General features: G+C 38.8%; 1 protein-coding gene across 2 annotated transcripts in view; it reads left to right on the top strand.

The window, feature by feature from the left end:
* The window catches only part of OSBPL11 (oxysterol binding protein like 11), a 99,465-nt gene that overhangs the window by 52,683 nt on the left and 25,051 nt on the right, over window positions 1–21,731 (top strand). For both annotated transcript variants that reach the window (XM_064573308.1, XM_045903027.3), the window contains 4 exons: window positions 1,653–1,854; window positions 6,271–6,416; window positions 11,240–11,380; window positions 20,111–20,609. In XM_064573308.1, coding sequence (XP_064429378.1) covers window positions 1,653–1,854; window positions 6,271–6,416; window positions 11,240–11,380; window positions 20,111–20,609 — 988 coding nt within the window. The remainder of the gene's footprint in view (window positions 1–1,652; window positions 1,855–6,270; window positions 6,417–11,239; window positions 11,381–20,110; window positions 20,610–21,731) is intronic.

Genomic DNA, 21,731 nt, shown 5'->3' with positions numbered 1-21,731 from the left:
TACCTCCAAGTCTAACTCTCCTATGTTTCTCCTCTGCTCTGCTATAACACTCTACAGTTCTGTACTCTGGTCACCAACTGTTGGAGTTTTTCCACCGCCCAGCAATTCTCTAATTCTCTGTGGACACCAGCTGCCTGTCCTACAGTTTAAGTCAGTTTCAGCACTGTGTATCTGAGATAGTGTCAGATCCCACAGACCGCCCCCACTTTAGACACCAGCTGCAAGTCGATGTTGTCACTTGTGCCTCTGACCTGCTCTGAAGAATTCAGGAACAGACAGATAGAAGGGGGGAAAGGCGTGAAGCTTCCATGCCCTTTCTGGTTGTACCACCTTCCCAGTACCTCCAAGTGTTCACCAAACAGAAGCTCTCTGAACCTCCTCTTTCGGGGTTTTTATGGAGGCTTCATTAGGTAGGCATGATTGACTGAATCATTGCCTGTTGGTGATTAATTCATCCGCTAGCCCCTCTACTCTCTAGAGGTTGGCGGGTGAGGCTGCACACATGTATACATATCTGTTGGTTACATATCTAAGAGTATAATTGTTTGATCATAGATTATAAATTATTTAACTCTAGTAAACATTGCCTAACTGTTGGCAAGAGTGGTTGTACTATTCATAAGTTTGGATTACTGGAAGTCAGTCCTAACATTTGTATGCAAAATATTTTACACACACAAAGCACACACATATATCCATGTATAAATGTGTACATATAGATATCTTCATATCCACACTTTTCATTTAGAAACCTTTTTTTCTGATACAGGTGAATGTTTGATCCATGGTTATGACACATGTTTTCAAGGGCTATTTCGTGTACTACACACTTGATTTGTTTGGTAGGATATTTGCATCTCTCTTTCCGTAGCCCGCTGATGAACTGTATTAAAAATCACCTGGAACAGTGCCTCTGAAAGCTAAAAGAGTCTTTCCATTATAGATGAATTAAAATAGTGTCTAAAAGATAGGCAATCTGAGAACCTTCTGCTCACAATTGAGTAATTAAGCATAATAAATTCAGTTTTCATTTAAAAATATTGAGTTGCTTATCAAGTGTTGTTATTCTATTGGCTCTCTTAGGAAAAGTGGACAGAGTTCTTGATCGAAGCAGAGTGTATCAAACTCTTTTAACCTGAAAAGCTTATATCCAGTATTTGCTGCACAATCAGGCTAATGGGAACAGAAAGTTAGATTTGAGAAAAGGAAGCAGGAGAACCATCATGTTCTTAGTGTATGTTCAAATTGAGCCTGACCAGAGGTGCTGAGAAGAAAGAGGTTGAGAGCCCAGACTACGAACTAATTTTACTTCGTAATGAAATACTTAATGCTGCTATTGAAGATGATCAGAATGTTCTTTTAATGACTTGTACAAATGTATACTGTTAATAAAACGTTTGTCAAGGCTTTTGAGCTTTGTTGCTTTTAAAGAAAAAGTGCAGCTGCCAAAGATCACCATTTTTTGCACAATTGATAAGCACTATTAAATAGTGCTCATTAATTGAGACTAGCCAAACATAAAATAGATTTCCAAGCCTAATATATCCTAAAAATGGCTCAGAAGCTGAATATGGTAATTAAAATGGGAACTGTATGTATACATAATACACAGAAATCATGGGTGGGACACACAGAACTGTTGTTTTCCTTAGATGATGTCTCATGCTGAAGGACAACAGAGAGACTTAATTAGGCGAATTGAATGCCTTCCTGCTTCAGGCCATCTTAGTTCCTTGGACCAGGATCTCTTAATGCTCAAAGCTACTTCCATGGCAACTATGAACTGCTTAAACGACTGCTTTCATATTCTCCAGTTGCAGCATGCATCACATCAGAAGGGCTCATTGTCTTCAGGTAAGTTGTAGATTGAAAGTAGGACTTAACATTAAGGGCCAAAACATGGAAAGATTGCATTTGTTGTAATTCTAACTCCTAAAAATTCTTAATAAAAAGAAAAATAAAAACAATGAGCCTCTTGTTTTTTAATTATCACATTAATGTTAAAGAAAGTCTATTGTGCCCTTTTTCAAATCTAAAATTATTTTAGGCCTAATGTTTAATATAATTGAATATCCCTTTGGAGACCTCAACTACACATGTCAAAAACTGAACTCAAAACCCACATCTTGTATGTTTCTGCTAAAATTGGTGGCATCGTTATTCATCCAGTCGACCTTAATAGAAATATTGGGACCATTTCTTACCTTTTGGTTTAGTCCACTGTTCATTATATCCATATTGAGCCAGAGATACTACTTTTTTAAAAAGATTTTGTTTATTTGACAGAGACAGTGAGAGAGGGAACAAGCAGGGGGAGAGGGAGAAGCAGGCTTCCTGATGAGCAGGGAGCCCAGTGCAGGGCTCAATCCCAGGACCCTGGGATCCTGACCTGAGCTGAAGGCAGACGCTTAATGACTGAGCCACCCAGGCGCCCCTGAGTCAGAGATATTAAAGTCTGTCAGTCACTTTTCAGTTTGAAAAATAAGGTGTACATTTAGTATTTGAGAGCACTTATTTGTTGAAATTAATCTACTGGGGAAAATAATGTTACTACATGTGAGGACAAAAAACGAGTTTATCTATTTATTTTTTTTAAGATTTTATTTATTTATTCATGAGAGACAGAGAGAGAGAGGCAGAGGGAGAAGCAGGCTCCCAAGGAGCAGAGAGCCCGACGCGGGACTCGATCCCAGGACCCCGGGATCATGACCTGAGCCGAAGGCAGTCGCTCAACCAACTGAGCCACCCAGGCGCCCGAGTTTATCTATTTAATGAGATGAATAAACTCATGTTTTTCTTTATTGAGATATATTGATGTATAATATTGTATAAGTTTAAGGTGTACAGCATGTTGATTTGATGCGTATACATGTTGCAACATGATTACCAAAGCTAACGCCTCAATCATATCACATAATTAGCACTTTTTTGTGGTGAGAATATTTAGGATCTAATCTAGTCTTTCACTCCAAAGTATATATTAGAGTATTGTTGACTCTGATCACTATGGTGTGCATTAGATTTCCAGAATTTATTCATCTTCTACTTGCAAATTTGTACCCTTGAACATTGCCTCGATTCTCCCAACCCTCTTGTTTTAATAGTAGTAACTTAAGGGTTCACAACAATTCATTGTTCTCTTACCCAACTAACTCCCCTTGTGAAAGAAATTTTAGAAAGATACTGAGTCTCTGCCCAGGAAAAGTTTATCATAGTCAGATCTTTTTTTTTTTTTTTTTAAGATTTGATTGATTGATTTTAGAGAGAGTGTGTGCACGTGTGCAAGCGGTGAAGGAGGGGGGGGGAGCAGAAGGGGAGGGTGAGGGAGGGGCAGAATCCCAAGCAGACTCTGTGTTGAGTGGGGAGCCTGATGTGGGGCTTGATCTCACAACCCCGAGATCCTGACTGAGCCAAAACCAAGAGTTGGACGCTCAGTGGACTGAACCATAGTCATAGTCAGATGGACTATGGACCCTAGCATAGTCAGATCTGAGTTGATAAAATATGGCTTCCATCCTCGTGTATGCCTACCTAAATCAATATTTCAAGCTATTAATGTCATTTGTAGGTATAGACTAGTAAGCTATGTATGTTTCCCATAAGGAACTCATAGTCCACTTGGGAATGAACATGTAAATACTTAACTGTAATATGGAAAGTGTTGTTTAGAGTGGGAACAAAGTACTTTGGAAGAATATATGAATGGACCAATACTTCTGACAGAAAAAGGTCTGGGAAAGGCCTAGAAAAGCTACAAAAACCAATTAGTTTAGGGGTGGAAAGAGAGAAGAGGGTATTCAGAAGAGATGGACTGGCTTAAGTTGTGAGTTGTGAATATGGACTGGGGCCTTGGAGGAATTGTAAGTAGTATATAAATTATAAAGCAACACACACACCTGGGATGCCTGGGTGGCTCTGTCAGTTAAGTGTCTGACTCTTGATCTCAGCTCTCAGGTCTCGATTTCAGGGTCATGAGTTCAAGCCCCACGTTGGGCTCCACGCTGGGCATGGAGCCAACTTAAAAAACTAAAGCAACACACATTCATAAAAAATTTAGGAAATATTATGTAATTGAAAAAAGAAAGAAATCATGCATTATCCTACCAACCAGAAATTGCCACTGTTAATATCAGTACATTACCCCGCCAGGTTTTCTTTCCCTCTAAGTTTTTGTTTGTTTTACTCCATTGTTATTAGAAAATATATGTTTTTATCTTACACTTTTAACGTAATACCAAGAATATTTTCCAGGGACACCTGGGTGGCTCAGTCAGTTAAGCGTCTGCCTTCGGCTCAGGTCATGATCCTGGGATCGAGTCCCGCATCGGGCTCCCTGCTCAGTGGGGAGCCTGCTTCTCCCTCTCCCACTCCCCCTGCTTGTGTTCCCTTTCTTGCTGTGTCTCTCTCTGTCAAATAAATAAATAAAATCTTAAAAAAAAAAACGAATATTTTCCAATTTATGTTATGCTTTTGGTAAACACAATTTTTTTTGGCTGCATTATATTCCTTTGAAGGGATAGTTTTTTGGTTGACTCAGCTGTTCTGCTGTGTTGAACATTGGATGAGTTACCTTGAGCTGTGAAATTTGGTCTAATTCTAGTGTTTATAATAATAATAATATTGTCAGGGAAATGTTAGTTTGTTTTCAGTTGATGCTACTTAATTTTTACAAAGCATATCAGCTAGCACAGTGCTAGATACTAGATGCCTAATACTTGATTAATTAATTGTATGTAATTTTTTTAATTCTTAGAAATTTCATTTGTCGTTTAATACACAATTGTATTTTTAAATGATTGCTTCATGATTAGTGAAGCATGTACAATATAAATTTGCATTTTTTAGTTAAAAAATGAAACAGACTGTAAACTTCATAGAAGTGTTTAAAGTAAAAGTTGTTCTCCCTCATTACTATGTTTTGGAGCATGGATATTTGGTGGAATTGATTAACCAGTATTGGTATTTCTTACATAATCAGTCATTTTCCAAATTAGATCTGTAGAAATTTATTCTTCAGTCACTTGAAAGTAAAAATATAACTGTGGAAAGAAAAAATTACCTTTGCACTCAAATTTTGAGATGACACAAGAAATGAAATCTAAGTTTAAATTAGTGTTCAGTCCCATAAGGTCTTAATGTATGTTATCCAAGGATCATTGATTTAGAGGGGTCCTGAGACCAGATGATTGGTTTGATAAAGAGTATTGTGGTTTCCAGTCAGTTGAGCAATCTCTTAAAACAGATCTCTTAAGAATAAACATTTTAAGGTAGGAGCAAAACGTTTTCATTTCTTTGGAATTTTGAAACTGACCTCTTGAACTTACCCAGGGCGTTCCCTGAGAGACTGGCCTGAGTGGCAAGGCAGGATGCTCTGGTAGCATGATAGGTACTTAGTAATTTATTCCTGTACTGAAGTCTGTCATTTCATTATAGACTGAGTAAATTCCCTACTCTTTGTAATTTCTGCTGTGGTAGTCTGAGCATCCCTTATTGTAGCACTGTAATAATCAAGCTTCTGTGAAACCTAGATCAGCCTCTGAAATCAAATGGAACATTTTCCATTATTGATTAGGCATAGAATCCACTTTGTTAAACTAGTTGAGGGTAATAAGAGACATTGAGTCATTAACTGAGAAGATGACAGGTCTCTAAAATGTGACCACTTCTTTCACTAGGTCAGCTATTATTTATTCAGTAGAAAAGTCTTTCAGTTTAAAAGTATATGGACCTTCTTTATAGGATTAAAAAACGAGAGGAATGGACATGTATTTGCAATACTTACATTAGATCAAGGTGGTTATCTTGCATGGTTAGAAAATTACTACTGAGAATAAGGTTCAGTCCCAAAATGAAGAAAATTTTACTGTCTCAGAATCCCAGGCTCCTCCTGTAATTGTGACTCCCTGAAGTCTAATTGCGTATTTTTTGATCATTACGGAGAGGGACAGTGTTTTTTACAGAATGGGTAGCAAATTATCCATTCAGGGCAGGAATACATTATGGTTTACAGATTTCCCAGAAGTTCAGTACCATTCAGGGTTGATTCTTTCCAAAGGTATCTGATTTCAAGTTGCAAGTTGCTCTCTTGTAAAATACCCAATCATGGTGCTCATGCTAATGAGATACAAGTGGCTGTTTTGCAGAGTCTCAGCAGGTTGAATTGCTTTTAGTCTTGTGGGCGCAAAGCAAAATTGTTTAATAAAATCCACATCTGCTGAACTTTCCAGATTATGAACAAGTTTCAGCGAAAGTTTTCTCTTACTTCATCAGGAACGACAATCGAGTGGTTAGAACCAAAGATACCTTTATCAAACCACTATAAAAATGGAGCTGACCAGCCTTTTGCAACTGAGCAAAGTAAACCAGTGGCGGTCCCAGAAGAGCAGTGTGTTGAAGAATCTGGACCATTAGCAAGGGTAAGGTAATGTGAAAATACGGTTTTGATATAAAAACTAGGAATTACTGAAAAGGTTCAGTTCTCTTTTCATTGGCAGGGCATGCAAGTCATCCTAACACCAGCACAACATTCTTGAGACTCTAGACATTGTTTTTCTAATTTAAACAGCACTGGCTTTAGAAGAGGTCTGTTGTATAATACTTGTACACATTGTGTTTTGCAGGTTAAGTTATGTGCCTTTTTTAGTTTGGGCTTACTTTTGCTGGACAAAACTGTATTTAAAAGTTGTAATTTACATATTTTTATTTTTCTAGAGAATAACATAATAAGATTATTTGCACACTATTTCTCTCTTACATTTCTTCTTAAATCTTAATTTAACATTATTAGATGCTTACTATTAAATTTACAAGTTTAAAAATTTACTATTAAGGGGCACCTGGGTGGCTCAGTCGTTAAACGTCTGCCTTCGGCTCAGGTCATGATCTCAGGGTCCTGGGATTGAGCCCTGTATCAGGCTCCCTGCCGAGCAGGGAGCCTGCTTCTCCCTCTCCACTCCCCCTGCTTGTGTTCCCCCTCTCGCTGTGTCTCTCTGTCAAATAAATTAAAAAAAAAAAAATTACTATGAAGTCTTCTTTGTTTTAAGAACTTTACCAAACCAGTTTTTTTTGTTACTCAAAATAGCATAGTCTCGGGGTTTTATAATATTTTTATAAATATTATTTATCCCACATTTCTCAGAAGCTAAAGAATGTCTTATTCTAGTCATAGTTCCACCACTGTAAAAAATCATTGATCTTTTGCCTTTTGTGTTTTTTTTTTTTATGGTCATTACATAGATCGTTTTATTCTAAGCTCTTTTTACTTGATACTTCTCATAAGCATTTTATCTGGCCTATATAATTAAAATTTTAAACGGAATTTTTATAACAAAAAATAACAAAGAGCCTAGATATTTAATAACTTAATAAGTAAGTTATTAAATATCTAGGCTCTTTGTTATTTTTTATTATTATAAATAACACTATGTCATCTTGTCTACTGTTTTTTTTCTCCTCTTAATTTGGATTATTTCTTTAGGTTATAGTCCCAAGTAGAATTACTGAGTCAAGAGTAATGCACAGCGTATGGTTATTTATATATATTAGCAAATTACTTCTCTTTTTTTTAAGATTTTATATATTTGAGAGAGAGCACACACACAAGCAGGGGAAGGGGCAGAGGGAGAGGGAGAAGCAGACTCCCCGCTGAGCAGGGAGCCCGATGCAGAGCTCGATCCCAGGATGCTGGGATCATGATCTGAGCCGAAGGCAGTCGGTTGAGCGTCTGACTCTTGATTTCGTCTCAGGTCATGATCTCAGGGTTGTGAGATCGAGTCCCCTGCTGGGCTCTGTGCTCAGCAGGAAGTCTACTTGAGTTTCTCTCTCTCTCCCCCTCCCCTCCCCAAATAAATAAATAAATCTTTAAAAAAAGAAGTACATGACACAAAGACTTCCAAAACTGGCCAAGACCTTGACTTAATGAGGCAGGCAATGGCAGCAGTGTGGATAGGAGAGAAGAAAAAAACAGTATGAAATGCTTTTTTTTTTTTCCCCTGTAACTTTTGACCAGCCCATTTCTAGAGTCAAGCAGTTAGTATTTATTAAGTTGTCTAGTGTATGACAAGTCCAATGTTAGGAATTAGAGGAGACACAAAAAATTGAAGACGTAGTTCTTTCTCTGGAGAGATTTACTAATCTGCTTGGAGTCACAACAATTACATGTACACTGAAACAATGAGAAGATAACATGAAGTAGTAGTGTTTTTTTTTTCCATCTTAGTTGATATAGTTTAGGCTGTTGGGATATGGGCATTCAGAGAAAGAAAGAAAGGAGTGTCGATAGAAGGCTATGGAGATAAAAATGAAGACAAATGAATAGGTAATGTGCATTTCAAATGAAAATCAGTTGGACTTGTGATTAACTGGTTGGAGGGTTGAATGAAAGATAATTCCCAAGTTTGTGAACCTAAATGACTAGGTAGAATTGTGGTACCATTCACAAAGGTAGGAAAATTAGGAAGAAAGAGCCTTTTGAGAGAAAAGGTTTGGCATGGTTTATGAACATGTTGAATTTTTAAAGTGTATTTTTAAGTAATCTCTCTACCTAGTGTAACCAAAGCTTTGGAGAGAGATCAGGACGAGAGATACAATTTCCAAGTGAAAATTACAAACTCTAAGTCATATACTCCAACATCTTCACTCTTCTCAATGAGAATACAAAGCATGTTGGGGGTTAGAGAGGCAAAAGTTAAAGGTGGGACACAGAGATGGGAAGGAGAACATTGTTATATTTCCAAATCTTTTTTTTTTTTTTTTTTTTTTACTTATTTGAGAGAGAGAAAGCACGAAAGGGGAGAGTTAGGGAGATGCAGATTTGGGGAGTCCGATGCAGGACTTGATCCCAGGACTCCTGGGATCATGACCTGAACCTAAAGCAGATGCCTAACCGAATGAGCCACCCAGGCACCCTCCTAAATCTTTTGAAATAGTGAGTAGGCCAGATATATCACCTAGTGTAAGTACTAAGAAATAAGCGCACAGATACTATTTTTAATTACAAAGACACTAGACTCTACTCAAGCATATCAGAATGGACCTGAATTTTCTAAAAATTTCACACATGCCTTTTTGAAATATGAGTGTTAATGCAAGCTGGAGACAGACATCTAGTAGGGGAGATTTTGCTGCCAGGTGATGGAAAAACTAAACCCTAGTAAGGCTAGAATGAAGTCCACAGTTCCTTTGTGCCCAAGTCAGAAATCAGAAGGCCAAAGATGGGGTTAGTATGAGTTTGGTGGAATATTGGGGTTTCCCTTTGCCATGCAATGTCCAAGTATTATAAATTCCTAGAAACTCAACAGCTCTTGCCACTGTCTGCTAACCATTCTGGGTTTGTAGGGATATTACGCATTCGCGCATTCGTTTGAATTTTGGTAATGCTTTTACCTTAAGCTTTTCTTTACAAAAAGGATGATGACCTCTAAGAAGAGACATTTCAAAAAGAAAAGAGAGCTTCCAAATTCTTCCGTTCACACCAAGATTTAGAATCAGTAATTAATTAATAGAATTCCTCTTTTTTCTATCCCAATAAACAATATGACTGTTTTTGTAAAAACAAGAACTGTACTCTTTTAAATATTTTCTACCAGATTGTTTTACTTCTTTGATATTATTTTCATTAGAAGAAGTTCCAAAGTACGAAGTAAACTTTGTATTATGTAGTAATGTTAAGGTTATATTCATATTACTAATCTGTGTCCTAGGTTCTTACTCCAGATGTAATGGTATCTCTTCAGAGGGTTGGAGAACATTATTTAATCAAGACCAAATAGGGGTTTTCTCAACATTTCTCAAATGAGTAATTATTATGTTTGGTATCCTATGTAGAGAGGAGGATGATCAACTTTTCCCCCATTGTATAGTGAATAAGCATTCACAAGTATACTTAAACTTTACTAGACTATTTTGTACAACTGATTTAGAGTAAGCAACAGGAAATACTTCCTGACAGTCTCATGAAAAGGGGAATTTAGAAAGCCTTTGGGATCTCTCCTTAAGGTTGTAAAAACAGAAGTAATTCTGAAATACACAAACAATAGCTGTCTATGTGGTCTTAACATGAGGAAATGAACTAGACCATTAATTAAATTATCAGAATTTGAGCATAGTAGATTTCCTTGGTAAAAGGAAAGAAGAAAAAGAAGAAAAACAAAGACAAAAGAATGACCAGAAACCCATTTTTCTTTAATTCTGTTGCTGTGTTTTATATTTTGTTTTTAATAATTTTTAATATTTGAGAACATTACATTCTTGATTTTATGCCTGATCAGCCACCCAGGTGTCCCTAGTTTTAGCTTTTAAAAAGGGCAAATATTGGGGCACCTGGGTGGCTTAATCGGTTAAGCATTTGCCTTCGACTCAGGTCATGATCCCAGGGTCCTGGGATTGAGCCCCGCATTGGGCTCCCTGCTCAGCCGGGAGTCTGCTTGTCCCTCTCCCTCTGCTCCTCCCCCCATTCGTGTTCTCTCTCCCCCTCTCTCTCTCTCAAATAAATAAATAAAATCTTTAAAAAGAGGGGGGCAAATATTTTATTCCCAAAGCATCTTCAACTTAAATTACAGGTGTTGGTGGTATCCCCAGACAGGTGGCCAATCCTGCAAAGCCTGAGATTCAGATGAGACATTTTTCACTCTTTTTGAAAAATCCCATGTTTACAAAATATATGTATTTTATATATTATTTTTATGGCAAAACCACAGTATGTTCAATGTAAATGATAATGGACTCATTGAAGGAAATCTGTTTCATGGCCAAGTGATGGAAGTTATATTTTTAGAAAGATTTTTGCTCATTCCCAGATTCATTTAGGCCCAATATAAATGTCTTCAAGTCTGCTGTTTATACTTCTTTTTTTTAATGTGGCTGTGAAGTCTGTCCTTTAATAAGCAACGAAGTCTGTCCTATCTGTTGTTTGCAAAGCTTGCTGTTTAATTCGATTTCTGTATTGAAAAGAAAGAAAACATAAAGAGTCTTCTTGCACAAAGAAACAGTGACAGAAAAGAGACTTCTACTATTTTTTAAGATTTTTATTTATTTATTTGAGAGAGAGAGAGCACAGAGGGAGAGTGAGAAGGAGAAGCAGACTCCCCACTGAGCAAAGAGCCTGATGTAGGGCTCAATCCCAGGACCCTGAGATCATGACTTGAGCTGAAGGCAGATGCTTAACCAACTGAGCCACCCAGGTGCCCCAAGACTTTTATTCTTAATGGATATTAAGACTTTTGCTTTGTTTGACTTCAAGGAACCTGAAGAAATCAATGCAGATGATGAGGTAGAGGATACATGTGACAACAAGGAGGATGACCTGGGAGCTGTGGAAGAACAACGTAGTGTCATCCTGCATCTCTTGTCACAGCTGAAGCTGGGCATGGATTTAACGAGAGTAAGTAACAGGATAACTGGCTATGGCGATCAGTAGGTCAGGATGACCTGTAATTGTTAATATTGTCAGGGCTTTTTATTCTTTAATTGGTTTCTTAATCTCTTTTTTTTTTTTTTTAGATTTTTTTTTAAGATTTTATTTTTTAAGTCATCTCTCTACCCTGCGTGGGGGCTCGAACTTACAGCCCCAAGATCCACGGACTGAGCCAGCCAGGTGCCCCTGGTTTCTTAGTCTCTTGATCAATATTTCCTTTCTTTTCTTTCTTTTTTTTTAAGATTTTATTTGTTTATTTGAGAGAGAGATTGAAAGAACGAGTGGGAGGAGGGGCAGAGGGAGAACCAGACTCCCTGCAGAGCAGGGAGCCCGACGTAGGACTTAATCCCAGGACCCTGAGATCATGATCTGAGCTGAAGGTAGACGCTTAACCAACTGAGCCATCCAGGCGCCCTTGATCAACATTTCTTATTTCATAAAAAATGTGACAATTATCTTGTGCAGCAGGAAGTCACATGGCAAGTAAACACCTATAATCTTGTTTCTGTACAAATAAAAGAGGTCCATTGGTATACAGAACCAGAGAATCTAAAGAAAAGAATATAATCCCAGAAAACCATGAAAAACTTTGACACTTCTACTTTACTCTTACTTCCCATGTTGGATAGTACATTTTGGGTGTTATCTATAACAGAGGTCAGTAAACATTTTCTGTAAGCTATGTGGACACAGGTCTCTGTTGGAACTACTCAGCTTTGCCTTTATAGTATGAAAGCAGCCATAGATAACATGTAGGCCTGGGCAAGGCTGGGTTCCAACGAAATATTATTTATAAAAACAGAGGCCAGATTTTCCCCAAAGGCCATACTTTGCAGTCCCCTGGTCTGTAGCCTTGCTTACTTTAAAAGTGTGGTCTGAATTAACTAGATGTGGGAATTCTTTTACAATGTATACATATATCAGATCACTTTAAATATCTTACAATTTTATTTGTCAATTATACCTGAGTAAAACTGGAAAAAGAACAAATTGTCTGAAGACTAGTAGCATCACCATTGCTGGAGAACTTGTTAGAAGTTCAGAATCTCAGCCCCCAACCCCAAACTTAGAGGACCAGATCTATATTTTAATAAGATCCCCATGTGTTCATATATACACTAAAGTTTGAGAAATACTAATCCATGATTTTTAATTTTAGGCCAGTCTTTAGCATTTCCAGTTCATCTAATTACCGTGTCTTCATTTATTTTAGCAATCAATCTGTGATGTTAATTTGAAAAGGAAATTTGGTTCAAAACCTACGTATGTCAAATATTACTACTGTGGGATTATGTACTTAGAATTACTACTGACACTACTTTGCATTAGTACGGAATTTCAGAATTGACATCAGGACGTATATTTCAAATTAAGGATTTTGATGTCAGTGAAGGTAGTGAAAGCATAGATTAAAAGTGACTTAAGGAAAATGTAATTTAAGTAGAAAGCATTTTGCCTTTAGTGTTTACTTTGAAGCATCTCAAAATCAAAACACATTTCTTTCTTTACTTAGACTTGCAGTGATTGTAGGGGAGTTTAAAAGAAAATGGATTGAATTAAGAGCCTACTAAGAAAAGACATTTTAGGAATTATTAAAGAAACCCATTAATCTTTCCTCTTTAATCTAACCTTACTATTTCAACTGGGTGTCATTTCTATTCTATAAATATTTTCATATTAGTGGTTCAGAAAAGACTATTAGCTGTAAATCAGTTAAAATGAATAATGATATGAAAGATTTGTTTGGTTATGTTGGTGTTTGCTGTCCCTTAGTAGATTTCGGTTTATGAGGCATAAAAACAGTATAGGGGCTTATGAGGCATAAGAACATTTGAAAAGAATGTGCTGTGATAGTAATCCAGATGGTAAAGCTTTCTTTAGGCGTGATAACTATATATAATATAGCTTTCCCACGTTTGTTCCTTGTTAATTAAAGATATAAATACATATATAACCAACCATGAATTACGAACATTCACGTAACGTTGAAAAGAATGGTACTTTTTGAGCAACATTTAAAAATCTGGTAATCAAACCTCAGTTACATCTACCGTCTTTTCTAACAAAACACTGATAGAACAAATATTTTTTGAACCCCTCTTATATTCCAGACACTCTGCTAGGTGCTGGGACTACAGCAGCAAGAAAGGTAACCATGGTCCCAGCCTGCATGTTGTGAATAAGTAATAACTGTTCATTTTGTTCCTTTTTAAATAATAATATGGATTCAGTATAATTACACAGTTCACAGAGAGTTTGGGAAAATAAAGGAAAAAATCTCCTGTGATTTCATTACCCTAAGAGCACAACACTAAATTTTGAGAATTCCTCTCAATCTTTCTTCATATAATGTAGTTTATTTCCCAATTTTGTTACATTTCCTTTTTTCAGTTAATACTCTTTCTTTGTGAAATGTATTACACACAGTCTTCTGTGTGTATAAACAGTTTAAAGAACAATGGTAAAACGTGTACCCAGGTATCAGGTTGTGGAACATGGCCAGAAAGATGCTCTCTGAGGGCCCCTCCTGGTTGTAGTCCCCTGCTGTTTCCTAGATGTAACCACTTACTTGACTTTCATGTTTATCATCTCCCTACTTTTTTTTTATGGTTTTACCACCTGCATATGTACCCCATAACAATGTTATTTAATTTAGGAAAAAGTGAATAGCCAGCACAGGTCTAGCTGTATAAGGAAAGGGCTCTGTTGCCATTCATAGAAGAAGCCTCCTAGGAGAAGGTAAGCTAAACAGAGTCCCTGGCTTCAGCATCTTATAAATTATTGAGAAAGTTTAGAAGAGCCCTTTCTGAAGAAATGAGAAGGCAAAATTCTGAGTGATTCTTGCCAAATATATGGCTCACAAAGTTAGAGCATTTGGTGCGAACCAGATACTGGCCATTCAGCAGGAATGTGGACAGAGGGAAGAATCTGCTCAGTGTTTTCCACCACTAAGCAAACTGTGACCCACCTCCCAACTCTCAGCAGTAGAGTGAAGCCAGAACGTGTCTTTGGGTGAAATTAATGTCTTCAGCCAGTCCAGACAGCAGGGCATGGAAAGGAGAGTTGGCACTTCAGCAGATGCCCACCACCAGCCAAATACAGATACAGATGGGAACAGTTTCCCTAGAGCATTCTGTCCTCAGGTTTCAAAAGAGGGTAACAGTGGAAGCATGGACCGCATGGATGACAGTCTTCCTATGTCTGTCTCTTGAATCACATCACTCTGATCTGGACCGATTTCCCTATGTCTGCTCTACAGCTCTCTTCCTGGGATGTCCTTTCATTGTCCTTCTGTGCTAGATCTGTCTCCTGTATTTTTTTCTTCTTTTCTGGTTACCTCTCATTTCAGTGGAGCACATCTTCCTTTAATTTAAGCTCTGAGAAAGATCTGTGGGAGACAAAATGTGTGAAGTGTCCTTATTTTGCCCTCATGTTTGATTGCTAGTTTGGATAGAATTTCTAACTTGCAGTTAATTTTTCCTTTAGAATATTGCCTCCTTGCTACAGTGCTCTGGTGAAAAGACTGATATCCATTCTAGTTCATCATCTTCTGTTTGTGACTTGTTTGTTTTTTTCTCTGAAATGTAGAATCTGTCCTTTGTTTCCAGAAGTCTGAAATTGTCTCTGGACACTTGGTGGGCCTTTGCAGTGTGACAACTAATATTTTTCAGTTCTCTGAAATTTTCTTGAATTTTTTCATTGATGACTTGGTCTCCAACATTTTTTCCTGTTCTCTCTGAAATCTTTATTTCATGGGAATTGGACTTCCTGGTCTGGTCGTCTTATTTTTCCCTTCATTTCTCACTCTCTCTTCTATGTGTTGAGAGGTTTTCTCACTATTTTATCTTCTGACTCTTCTCTTGATTTTTAATTTTTGTTATCATGTCTTAAAGTTTTCTGAATTGTGTTTTTCAAAAAGCATATTTGTTTCATGTATCTACTATCGTCTCAAGTCTGAAGATATTATTTTTATTTTTAAGATCCCCCCCCTTTCAGTGAGGTTTCTTTCTTCCAAGTCTGTTTCTTTATTTTGTCTTTGTATTCCTATTTAGAGATTTTCTCAGAGATCTGGTATTTCTTGGATTTCTGCTCATGCTTAAGTGTAGGGAAACTAAAAACCTGAATTTAACTTTTGAACATATGGGTGGAACCTGTGCTTCTCAGGACAAGTAATCTGGATTTGTTGGGAAATCTGGTGTTAGTATCATTAGATTTTCCCTCTTGGGTTAGTGAAATACCCCAGAAGGAATTCTTCTTATCTCCTGTTTGGTGGGCAGAGCAACTAGGAGTGGCGGAGAAGAGAGTTGGGTGGGAGAGGATCTTAGCATCTAATATTTCTTTCTTTCTTTTTTTTTTTTAAGATTTTATTTATTTATTTGACAGAGAGAGACACAGCGAGAGAGAATACAAGCAGGGGGAGTGGGAGAGGGAGAAGCAGGCTCCCGGCTGAGCAGGGAGCCAGATGTGGGGCTCGATCCCAGGACCCTGGGATCATGACCTGAGCCGAAGGCAGATGCTTAATGACTGAGCCACCCAGGTGTCCCTCTAATATTTATTTCATATAGGGTTACTTCATACCCCTTTTATCCGTATGGTATCCATTCTCTTGGAAGCCCCTGATGTTCCCCAAACCAGAGAATAAGCCACCTCGTTCACTCTTTGGAGACTAAACCTCCAGACCTTGGCTGGGGTGTAAGAGGGGCACTTACCAGCAGTGTGGAGTTGGGGAGGGGAATTAAGGATTCAGTTGCTCTGCATGCAGATTTCACTCGGTCATCATTATTTTAGCGTTCCTGTAAACCCCCAGATCCAGAGGTACCTGATGTTGTCAGTTCCTGAGCTCTCTCTGGAATCTATGAACCACTGCATAAGAGTCAGCTTTCTAGTTAACTCCCAAAATGTTGTTGCTTTGGGGGGCACCTGGGTGGCTCAGTTGGTTAGGCATCTGACTCTTGATTTGGGCTCAGGTAATGATCTCAGGGTCATGAGATTGAGCCCCACATTGATTGGGCTCCGTGCTGGGTATGGCGCCTGCTTAAGATTCTCTCTTCCTCCCCCCGCCCCCCCAGCTCGTGTGCACACTCTCTTAAAAGAAAAAAATTTGTTGTTTTTGTCTACTTTCCTGTTATCTTTAGATTTGTCTATATAAAGTACATTTATTTTAAGATTTTATTTATTATTTGACAGAGAGCGAGAGAGGGAACACAAGCAGAGGGAGTGGGAGAGGGAGAAGCAGGCCCCCCGCTGAGCAGGAAGCCCAATGCAGGGCTCTATCCCAGGACCCCAGGATTGATCATGACCTGAGCTGAAGGCAGATTCTTAACGACTGAGCCACCCAGGCGCCCCATATATAAAATATATTCAATATAATTTTAATGGATTTCAGTAGAAAGTGAAATTAAGATGTATGTGTTCATTTCACCATGAAATGAACCTGAAACATTGGTATCTTTTGTATTAGTTGTATCACCTTTTTTTTTTTTTTTTAAAGATTTTATTTATTTATTTGACAGAGAGAGAGACCGCGAGAGAGGGAACACAAGCAGGGGGAGTGGGAGAGAGAGAAGCAGGCTTCCCCGCAGAGCAGGGAGCCCAATGCGGGGCTCGATCCCAGGACCCCGGGATCATGACCTGAGCTGAAGGCAGACACTTAACGACTGAGCCACCCAGGTGCCCCTAGTTGTATCATCTTCATAACCATCTTTTTCTCCCCCATAACCATCTTTTTTTTTTTTTTTTTAAAGATTTTATTTACTTGTCAGAGAGAGAGAGCGCACAAGCAGCGGGAGCGGCAGGCAAAGGGAGAAGCAGGCTCCCCACTGAGCAGGGAGCCGGATGTAGGACTCGATCCCAGGACCCTGGGATCGTGACCTGAGCCGAAGGCAGATGCTTAACAACTGAGCCACCCAGGCGCCCCATAACCATCTTTTTAAATGATACAAAGTTTATCAGGTGGAATTTCCATATTTAAGTTTGCTTAGAACCACAGTTAAAAGCATAGATTTTAATTTTATTTTCACATTTCTTTTTCTTTATTCATATTGTTTCCTAAGGCTAAATTTCTAGAAGAATAATTACTAGGCTAAATAGATACAAACATCTTTGGGCTTTTGAAAAATACTACAGGATTGCTTTCTCATTTTGTTGAACCAGTTTGCAGTGCCTCTCCAATTCTGCTCTAAAGAAGACTAATCCACAGGGCCCCTGGGTAACTCAGTCAGTTAAGAGTCGGACTCCTGGGGCACCTGGGTGGGTCAGTCGGTTGGGCGTCTGCCTTCGGCTCAGGTCATGATCCCGGGACCCTGGGATTGAGCCCTGCGTTGGGCTTCCTGCTTGGCGGGGAGCCTGCTTCTCCCTCTGCCTCTGCCTGCCTGCCTACTTGTGATCTCTCTTTCTCTCACTCTCTGTCAAATAAATAAATAAAATGTTTAAAAAAAAAAAAAAGGGGTCGGACTCTTGGCTTTGGTTCGGGTCATGATCTCAGGGTTGTGGGATTGGGCCCTGAGCTCAGCTCAGAGTCTGCTGTGGATTTTCTCTCTTTCTCCCTCTCCTTTGCCCTTCCCCCTGCTTACACGCGTGCTCTCTCTCTCTCTCAAAATAAATAAAATCTTTTTTAAAAAAATAAAACTAATCTTCCTTGAAGTTACCTGGCTTTAGGTGTCAAAAGTACCCTTCTTTTGTTTTGTTTTGCTTTGTTTTCAGTGAAAAAAATTAGATTTAGGGGCGCCTGGGTGGCTCAGTTGTTAAGCATCTGCCTTTGGCTCGGGTCATGATCCCAGGTCCCCGCATTGGGCTCCCTGCTCTGCGGGAAGCCTGCTTCTCCCTCTCCCACTCCCCCTGCTTGTGTTCCTGCTCTCACTGTGTCTCTCTCTGTCAAATAAATAAAATCGTTAAATAAATAAACAGAAGTCCAGGTGGCTTAATCTAATTTTTAAAAAAAAATTTTTTTAAGATTTTATTTTATTATTTATTAGAGAGAAACACAGCAAGAGAGGGAACACAAGCAGGGGGAGTGGGAGAGGGAGAAGCAGGCTTCCTGCCAAGCAGGGAGCCCAATGTGGGGTTCGATCCCAGGACCCTGGGACCATGACCTGAGCCGAAGGCAGACGCTTAACGACTGAGCCACCTAGGCGCCCCTGGACTTCCGTTTAGATGATCCCAATTTTGTCGGCAACATGCAAAGTATCATAGTCAGGAGGCAGTCAAACATATTCCTTCTTGTCTCCATCAGGCCTGATCAGGGTGTTGAACTTGGCCACCTCAGTGTCATAGAGCTTCCTCATAGCCTGTTTGATCTGGTGCTTGCTGGCCTCAACATCCACAGTGAATGCAAGTGTGTTGTTGTCTTCTATTTTATTCGTGGCTAACTCAGTAGTAAGGGAAGACTTGATGATGGCATAGTGGGCAAGACTGTTTCTCCTGGGGGCACTCTTTCGAGGGTATTTGGGCTGCCTTCAGAGATGCAGTGTCCTGATGCATTGGAAGGTAGGCAACGTGGATTTTCTTTTTTTGTGCATTTGACTGTCAGCACCTTTCGGCACCACCTTCTTGGCCTTCCAAGCCTTTGCTTTGGCTCCTGCTTTGGGGCAGTGGGGGGTGGGGGTAGGGGATTCCTTCTTCACCTTTGGCACCATCTTCGTGAAAGGCAAAAATTCCCTTCTTGAGGGGCGCCTGGGTGGCTCAGTCAGTAGAGCATGGGACTCTTGATCTCAGGGTTGTGAGTTCAAGGTCCTCATTGGGTGTGGAGCCTACTTTAAAAAGTTCCCTTCTTGGGGTGCCTGGGTGACTAAGTTAAGCATCTGCCTTTGTCTCAGGTCATGCATGATTCCAGGGTCCTGGGATCGAGCCCTGCATCGTGCTCCCTGTTCAGCAGGGAGTCTGCTTCTCCCTCTGCCTCATCTCCCGGGCTTGTGCTTGCTCGCTCCCTCACTCACATTCTCTCTTTCTCAAATAAATAAAATCTTTACTAAAATAAAATAAAAAGTTCCCTTCTTAAAAACAGTTCTCTTATCCTTAAAATTAAGTGTAAGTTAAAATATTTGCTTTGATCAGTGATCTCTTTAATCTGTCTATTTTCAGGGAATGAAAATTTCTCTTCTTGGAGCGCCTGGGTGGCTCAGTTGTTAAGCATCTGCCTTCGGCTTGGGTCATGATCCCAGGGTCCTGGGATCGAGGCCCGCATCGGGCTCCCTGCTCAGCAGGAAGCCTCCTTCTCCCTCTCCCACTCCCCCTGCTTGTGTTCCTGCTCTCGCTGTGTCTCTCTCTGTCAAATAAATAAATAAAATCTTTTTTTAAAAGGAAAAAAAAAGAAAATTTCTCTTCTCTTATCTCATCTCTTGCTCAGTCATCCATAATTTATTTTTAAAAAAGGAAAGGAAAAAAAGCATGGCTAGCATTTGAGTTTTACTGTCATTTCCCTGATGATACTTTTATCCAGTCTAGGGGTTAGAGGAATTTTTTAAAAATGTCTTCTACCTGACCCTCTTGAAGTTCTGCATTGGTATTTAATCTTAACCACTTGATTTTAATTTCCTTTAAGCGTGCTTATTTTTTAATGAGACCAAATACTTTTGTGACTTTGTTTTTAATACTCATCTAGAATGAAATGTTTCCGAAAAGGTTAAGAATAGTTTTCTACAGATATATACATGGATTAAAATTTTCCTCTTCGGTTGACTTTTGTTGTTGTTGTTTTAGGTGGTGCTTCCTACGTTTATCCTAGAGAAGCGTTCCTTGCTGGAAATGTATGCAGACTTTATGTCTCATCCAGACCTATTTATAGCCATCACTAACGGAGCCACAGCTGAGGATAGAATGATTCGTTTTGTTGAGTACTACCTTACCTCATTTCATGAAGGCCGTAAAGGAGCTATTGCTAAGAAACCGTACAATCCTATCATTGGAGAAACATTTCACTGTTCCTGGAGGATGCCAAAAAGTGAGGTGGCGTCCAGTGTTAGCAGCAGCTCTTCCACCCAGGCAGTCACGAATCATGCTCCTCTGTCGGAGGAGACTTTGAGCCAGGTGGGATCAGACTGTTACACAGTCAGATTTGTTGCTGAGCAGGTTTCCCATCATCCTCCAGTCTCAGGATTTTATGCAGAATGTGCGGAGAGGAAGATGTGTGTAAATGCGCATGTCTGGACTAAGAGCAAATTCTTAGGCATGTCCATAGGTGTGACAATGGTTGGAGAAGGTAAGGAGAAAAACTGTTCTCCAATTTTTAATATCAAACTATAATCTTAAATTTGGGGAAGCTAGATAAATATTATAAATTTGAAATATTATATGTGCCACTTTTGTGTCACTTTTTTTTTTTTTTTTTAAGATTTTATTTATTTATTTGACAGAGAGAGACACAGCGAGAGAGGGAACACAAGCGGGGGGAGTGGGAGAGGGAGAAGCAGGCTTCCCTCTGAGCAGGGAGCCCAATGCGGGGCTCGATCCCAGAACCCTGGGATCATGACCTGAGCCGAAGGCAGCCACTTAACCGACTGAGCCACCCAGGCGCCCCTTTTTGTTCCACTTTTTAAGTGTGTTCCAGAATGGTGGGGAAGGGGGCTCATATTTATGGACAAATATAAAGTATCTTCTTAAATTTTTTCCCTGATTTTAAATATAAAACTTTTTATTGTAGAATATTTGGAAAACTTAGAAAAGTATCAAGGGGAAACTAAACCATCTCTAATACCTCCATCCAGAGAAGGATAAGTTTAGCTAGTATTTTGTATTTTTTCTATTGTGTATATGTTCATACTTTTATTTTTGTTTTGTAAAGTTGGGATTAGTTCGCTATATATAGTTTTGTGTCCTGCTTTTTTGCAATAAATATTCATTTTCCCATGTCACTGATAATACTTTAAAACATGTTTTGATGACCTATGAAATAAGATATTTACCATCTTTTATTTAACCATTTCCTCTATTTGGACATTGAAGTTGTTTCCATATTTTCATTATTATAAAAAGCACTCAAGAAATATATTACCTAGAAATATCTTCTAGCTTGATCTTTTATATCTTCTGAGGAGGTAATATTTTAAACTACATTGCCAGTCTTTAATTTCACTTCAGCAAAAGGTTATGAAAAAATAATTTAAGGTAATACCCAAAAAATAAACAACAAAAAGCTTCCGCAGAAATCATTCAAGAGTTAGTGAAAATATAATGGCAGAAAAAGCCCTCCCATTTTAATGTTAAAGGAAAACCCTTGTGCATGGAATAATTTGTTCAGAATGTAAAATTACAGTGCTGGCATGGCATAATTAAGCCTATGATACGAACATTTTGAGACTGTGTTACAGTAGCTGTGAAGAAA

This window comes from Mirounga angustirostris, unplaced genomic scaffold (genome assembly GCF_029215605.1).
Source record: "Mirounga angustirostris isolate CCGP_5_RB_7025 unplaced genomic scaffold, mMirAng1.0.hap1 SCAF_1, whole genome shotgun sequence".
In the NCBI taxonomy this organism is placed as follows: Eukaryota; Metazoa; Chordata; class Mammalia; order Carnivora; family Phocidae; genus Mirounga; species Mirounga angustirostris.
This window is presented reverse-complemented; position numbering and strand designations above follow the sequence as displayed.